The sequence below is a fragment of the Candoia aspera genome, chromosome 4 (genome assembly GCF_035149785.1).
Source record: "Candoia aspera isolate rCanAsp1 chromosome 4, rCanAsp1.hap2, whole genome shotgun sequence".
In the NCBI taxonomy this organism is placed as follows: Eukaryota; Metazoa; Chordata; class Lepidosauria; order Squamata; family Boidae; genus Candoia; species Candoia aspera.
The window spans coordinates 106,064,042-106,070,587 of NC_086156.1; the positions used below are offsets into that span (position 1 = coordinate 106,064,042).

Consider the following 6,546-nt stretch of genomic DNA (forward strand, 5'->3'; position numbering starts at 1 on the left):
GCACATTATTTGTATGATCTTGAGGTTCCATCTCAGTGTAGGGCCTTCTTTTCAGCTAGAGTAAACTCTTTTCCTTCCGAGGCACTTTTTGGAAGGTATAAACATTTTCCCAACCATGAGTGGCTTTGTTCCTGGGGCAGTCCTGATACAATTAATCACATAATTTTTAACTGCCACTTATTTGAGTCCCTTTGTTATGAATTAGTTTTAAAACGTTTACAGGGTAAATATCTGCTAAACTCTGTAAATACTGTATGATTTGCCAATATCTATTGAGAGTTGTTGTACCTGAAACTACCAGAATTGTTCCTAAATTCTTGGATGAAGTACTTAAAAGCAAACGTAAACAAATCTCTCAATGAGCATGGCTTTCTCTTTGGTTAATTTCATGATATGTCAATGCGTTTTGTATCTCTTGTTCTTTTAATGCCATTAAAGGTTTGGTTTGTTTGGGAAAGAGTAGGGGAGTTCGCAGCTTGATTCCTTGAGTTACTCTGAAGATAAAATCAATCCTAGTCCTTCCAATCTGGATGCCAATTGGGCAAAGAGGCATGTGATGTTAGTCAGGTGACATCTTAGAACAGAACGTGGGATTCTCTGGAATCTGGAATGTATACAATGTGATCTGTAGCATGAGCTCTGCCATCTTTAGGATAAATCCATACCCAAGTGTGCCTCTTTTGGGCAACCAAGCATACTTGTTTTGGGCATCAAAATGTGTATATGTTGCAAGACCCAAGAGAAAGCTAATGCCTCTTACAGTCTGAGGAGTTCCAACCCTGCTGTACTGGTGCCATCTTGATTCACCTCCCTGATCCATATCTTCAGTAATTGCTATAGTTCAATTCAAAGCCTCCAGCATTTTGCTTACAATCCTCTCATATTATTATTCAGGATTCTAACCTACCATAATGCCATTTTTTTTAAAAAAAAATGAACTGCAGGGGTTTAGGGTCCTAAAAGATTATTTGGAATTTGAATGTTTGGATATATTTTTACCAATCCAATCTTAATGGCCTCTCACCCATTCCTCAATTCACACATCTGACAAGGTCACGGTTGGAACACATGCCTTCTCTGTTGAAATCTTACTATGTGAGCAAGCGATAAATAAAGGAACAGAGGCATAGATCTCAATCAAAGAGGGGTTTTTTTGAAAAAAAAAAAGACTGGTCAACACAAATAAAATAGATGGTATGTAAATGGCAATATTTTATTTTACATATAAACTGAGAATGAAACCTGAATATTTGAAAGGGCTTAATTCTAGGTAAGTGATACTGGACTAGAACTTTACATGATTCTGTTTTCCTATAGACAATCTGAAATTAAAAAAGAAAACATAATTCTATGTTTTTCTGTGGTTTTGTCTTCTTAGCTGTTCTCTGTTGTTTAGAGCAGGCCTCAACACAATGATGTAGCATTTAGGGAAGAAAATACAAATCAGTAACCCAACACTGGAAGCTATAATGGAGAAGATCTCCACGGCAACCATATACTTTCCCTTTGTGCTCAGGTATGTTGGAACAAAGGACACCCAAACACTGCAGAACACCAACATGCTGAATGTGATGAACTTGGCTTCATTGAAAACATCAGGCAATTTTCTCGCTAAGAAAGCCACCGAGAAGCTGATAAAGGCAAGGAGGCCCATATAGCCCAAGACACAGTAGAACATGAATGCAGACCCTTCGTTACACTCCAGAAAGATTTCTTCTGCCACTGAATTTGTGTCAGCATCTGGGAATGGGGGGGAGGTTGTCAACCACATCACACAAATAATACCTTGAATAAAGCAACAGCCCAACACGATGGACATGCCTAATCTTTTCCCCACCCATTTGGACATCTTAGACCCAGGCTTGGTGGCCATGAAAGCCAGAACCACAATGATGGTTTTGGCCAACACGCAAGAAATGGCCATGGAGAAGATGATACCAAAGGCAGTTTGACGAAGGAGACACGTCACCTTGCCTGGTTTTCCAAGGAATAGCAAAGAACAAAGAAAAGACAACAGGAGAGCAACAAGGAGAGTGTAGGTGAGATTCTGGTTGTTGGCTTTGACTATGGGAGTGTCCTGATGCTTAATAAAGATCCCAAGGGTTCCAACGGTGATCAAAGAGAAGAAAAGAGCAGAACTGGCCAAAACGATCCCCAAAGTTTCTTCGTACATCAAAAATGTTGTAATCTTTGGAAGACACAAATTGTGGTTCACGTTTGCATACTGATCTTCTGGACATGGACAGCAATCATCCATGTCTGGAAAATAAATGAGCAACTTACCAAAGGCATCGAACTAATCAATACTGATTACTACATGTAAAGAAAAAAAGACCTCTTGTTTAACATGTGAAAATTAAATACATCGGTAGTCTTCCAATCAAGTTTTAGTTGAAACACCCTTTGCTCCAAGACACACTAGATGGTATCACTGTTGAAATCCATTAAATAAACTGAATGCTGGTCAATTTCCACTGATTTACTCTATCCTCTATCAATTGGAAGCATTAATCTAGAGTATTATTCTAAATTTTTCATTGCTGTTCTGACTCACAGTTTGATTTAGGTATGTTCTCTAGGATAACATATGCAAGAACTCACCTACTTGGTTGGAAATCTTCCCATGTGGACACTGCAAACAATCATAGCAACAAAATGGCTTCCCTTCAATCTTGCTCTTACTATAACCTGAAAGACACTTGCTATTACACAAGGATAAAGGATGGACCTGTTCATGAAGGAAAGGAGAGAATGCTTTGCCTCTGACAGATCTGTACTCAGTGATTACAAAGTGCTAAGGATAATAATCCATACAACCATTCAGCACTATGAAGCATTAAAGAAGGATGATAGGGTTGGTAGTTAGGTATATTTGAAAGCTAGATAGACCATTATTACATTTCTTTTTTCTACAAAATGTACAATGTCTGCAATATCCTTGGCACATCCCTCCTTTGGCATGAAATGGGTGGCACTTACTGAATTGGAAAACATACTCTTTAATTTCAAGAAGCCAAGAAACCTCAACTCACCTTCCCAAATACCCCCATCTCTCCAATAACACTTCTAACTTAGAAAACACCCAAAGGTTTACCTAGTGGAGTGACTTGTAAGGGTCCCGAGTTTTGTCAGGAGAGCATTGGAGTATGGACATATTCTGCGCCTGAATCGAATTACTGTGTGGGATCTCGGATCTAAGAAAACTCCAAGAATGGCAGAAAAATGCTTGGCTGCAAGGCAAAATCTAACTGGCCCATACCTGGTTAAATCTCTCTGGCCATACAATATCATCCTTATCAATGGTGAACAATGCTTCTTGGGAACCCATGGGGTCCACCCCTCCAACTCTGACTCTCAGGAAAGATAGATTTGGGAATGTGATCCAATTCATGATATCCAGTCCAGTGTCCAATTCTCCATTTTGGTTGAAAGAAATTTTTTGTCCAGCACTATTATTGAATGAGACCCCTCTCATAAATTGGTTCAGCTATATTGGAAAACATCGAAGGGAGAGAGGGAGGGAGGGAGGGAAGAATCAGGTAGCCCAGGGTGATAAGATTCATCCCCATTTCAAAAATATCAATAGTAATTTTTTCAAAGTTTAAGCGAGGAGAGTAGGGAGTAGGGAATAGAATAACAGCATTAGTAAATATGTCATCTTATAAACCATCATTAAATTTATGCATTCTTTAGAGCACAAAGAGACAATTAAGCAACTAAAATGTAGAACTGACCCAAATACCAGCAAGAATAAAATAGAAAAGAAAAGAAAAATATTTTTTTCATTACATTTGGAAAGTATAACAATAAGTTTTAATATTAGTTTTTGGATTGATCAATATCTCCAGTTCCCTTTCAAAGTCAGAAATTCTTCAGGTAGAGAAGGTTTTCTATAAGAATGGGAGCCCTGAGATGATACCTCTGCAGAGCTGGCAAATGATAGCCCTTGTTTTAGTTCAGGATGGAAAGGGCAGATAGATAATCCACAGAAATAATTTGTCTTATTTCCCTGATGTATCAAAAGGAGGTTTCTGATGTCTAGAAGAAGAACTAAATCTGTGATTAAACTGGAGTCAACACCTGAACTCTGTGCTGTAGGAAACATCAATTTATATCGAGTTCGTCAATAACTTACAGCAACAGAAATTTGTTAAAATGCTAATGACAAGGAGTCACCTTTTAACTTCAGCCTTCATATATGTATGCTAAAGTCATCAATTACAGAAATAAAATAAGTCTTCATGGACTTCCTTTGAAACAAACTGGATCTGAAATGAATGCTGCAACCTGAGAACGTTCTTGAAATTTGGAAATTCAGGGAATATATAGAAATCCTAGATATTGTGAGGCCAGATAAAGAACTCCATTAGCATAAAATGAAAAGCATAACAAATTGTACACCCTTGTCCTGATGAATATGCAGATATAGTCATTCATAAATAAATTATTTGGACTACAGCTAGAAGGAAGAGGACATTTAGCAAAAATATATGCTTAGATGCATTCCCCTTGGAAGAAAGAATTTAATTTAGGTTTAAGATTGGGGTTGCAGATACAGTAAGCCACCAGGAATTGGTCTGCTCGAGGGGTTACCTTCCACAGCTTTTGATCCAGACGTTTCAGTTTGTCTTCATGCCCTCTAGCTCTGTATACCATCATCAATGAATGGAAGTCATGCAAAGCATGTGCCACCACATAGATGGCATTGTAGATGCTGTAGCTGTGGCCAGTCATGTCCATTTCCAACACAGATGCAGGAAGAGCTTCCAGTTTCTCCTTCCCAGTGCAGGGATCCTCATTTTCTGCTTCCATTCCAGAGATGGGGAAGGAACATTCAAAGGCACTTTCCCAGAAGAGCTTGATAAAAATATCTTCTCTATCCAAGATAGGGTTCCTCATCTGGACAAATTGCCGGAATCCAAACACCTTCTCTGAGTGAATTGCAAAAGACAGAGCACCGTGGAGGAAGACTAGGTCACTATTCCTTAGAAAGGGAAGTGACGTAAAATCCATCACAGCTGTCATGACCCAGACTTTACCCTTTCTCCATAATGGTACATCTTCAGTTTTCAAATTGCTGGAAAGAAGTCTCAAAACTATAATTCCATAAATTTCACCATGAACCACTACGACATTAACAGTGCTTTTCATAACCACCATGTACATTTCAAGCCCCATTTCTACCAACTCAGCAATGCTACTTGAGTCATCGATGATTGGAAAAGTTTCAGTGAAGGCTGAGCAGATCCCTCTCAGGGCAAATATGGGAACCACATCTTGTATAAACTTCTCACCATTCTCATTTTTCACGGACAAGATCCCAATCCACGTCCATCTGAAATGCAGCAGTAATAGAGAAATTCCCTGATATTGACGGTCCATATTTGGGAACATTTGTTGATATAGAACAGCCTCTTTTTTTGTACTACCTTCAGTGGTGGAACCATACATCAACTTAAAAAAGAAAAGAAAATACCGACAAATAGCAACAGGACAAGTATTCTCTTCATGTTTTTTCAAGACAGTGTGTAGTGATATAACTTACCCTTTTAAGATATAGCATAGATATTAAGGCTTAACACGTAATTCATATATTGAATTCACTTATACTTTACATACATTTTCAGAGCATGCTACATGGAGATTTTTAAGTCATTATTCCAAAGTCTGAGCTCAATCAGCAAACTTAATCAAGGATACATTATTGTACCAAAATTTCCAAACAGTTTGTACTTCATGGAAATAGAAGTATTCTTCTGTTGTTACAGTGTTGAGAATGCTCTATATTTTTAGTCATTGTTTCGCTTAATAAAGGCATTTTCCTAGAATATATCAGATGTTATTGATGTAAAATTCCCATCTGGATTAATCTCATTTCTCCATCTCAATTGCCCCAATTTCTGTCATTTTCTATAATTTACTTTTCCTCACTTCCTCCCTCAGTCCTATCTTTTCCTTCAGTATGTGGAACCGGAAACCATAAATTGTTAGATTGCCCCTTAAAATACAGTGCTGTTTCTGTTTTTATAGTTCTGAGAACGCTCTATATTTTTAGTCATTGCTTCTCTTAAATAAGGCATTCATGGAGAATTAATCCTTGGGAAGGTATAGCATACTAATTAGTCTTTTAGGTCCTAATAAAAGGTCAGAAGAATTCCGGCCACAGGCCTGGGTGTCATGATCACCGTTGCGATGTTTGCGACATCGTAACGGCTCGCATGACAAAGCGCGGATGCGTGTCAATGGCTGGAGAGGTGCGGGCGATAAACCAGACAAAGTAGGTAATGGGGTTGGGAGATCTACTGAACAAACAAGGTCCCATCGCCTGGTAATCGGCCATTGACGCCCCTGATAAAGAAAGGATCAGGGCGAGGTTCGGAAGGGCGCGTCTGGGCTTTCGAGGAATATCGAGGTCTAATCGCCCGGTAATGGACCATTACCTCGCAGGAAGATAAACAGGGCGATGCCCGGGGCGAATGGGGCTGGATGACCTCTCACCTATCAAGTCTTGATGGCCTGTCACCCCGTGGAACTCATGGGGCACAC

At 39.0% G+C, this 6,546-nt stretch overlaps 1 protein-coding gene across 1 annotated transcript; it reads right to left on the bottom strand.

The window, feature by feature from the left end:
• Positions 1-1,348: 1,348 nt before the first annotated feature.
• Positions 1,349-5,025, bottom strand: LOC134496903 (vomeronasal type-2 receptor 26-like). Its single transcript, XM_063302619.1, has 3 exons — positions 4,594-5,025; positions 2,602-2,728; positions 1,349-2,259 (listed from the first exon to the last, which is right to left on the bottom strand). The coding sequence occupies exons 1-3, from the start codon at positions 5,023-5,025 to the stop codon at positions 1,349-1,351; spliced, it is 1,470 nt and encodes a 489-aa protein (XP_063158689.1).
• Positions 5,026-6,546: the final 1,521 nt, after the last annotated feature.

Coding starts and splice junctions, on each gene's coding strand:
- LOC134496903 (XM_063302619.1), bottom strand. CDS start 5,025: ATGACAGCTGTGATGGATTTTACGTCACTTCCCTTTCTAAGGAATAGT. Junction 2,729..4,593: donor TGGATCAAAAGCTGTGGAAG/GTAACCCCTCGA, acceptor CTTCATGAACAG/GTCCATCCTTTATCCTTGTG. Junction 2,260..2,601: donor GAAGATTTCCAACCAAGTAG/GTGAGTTCTTGC, acceptor TTTATTTTCCAG/ACATGGATGATTGCTGTCCA.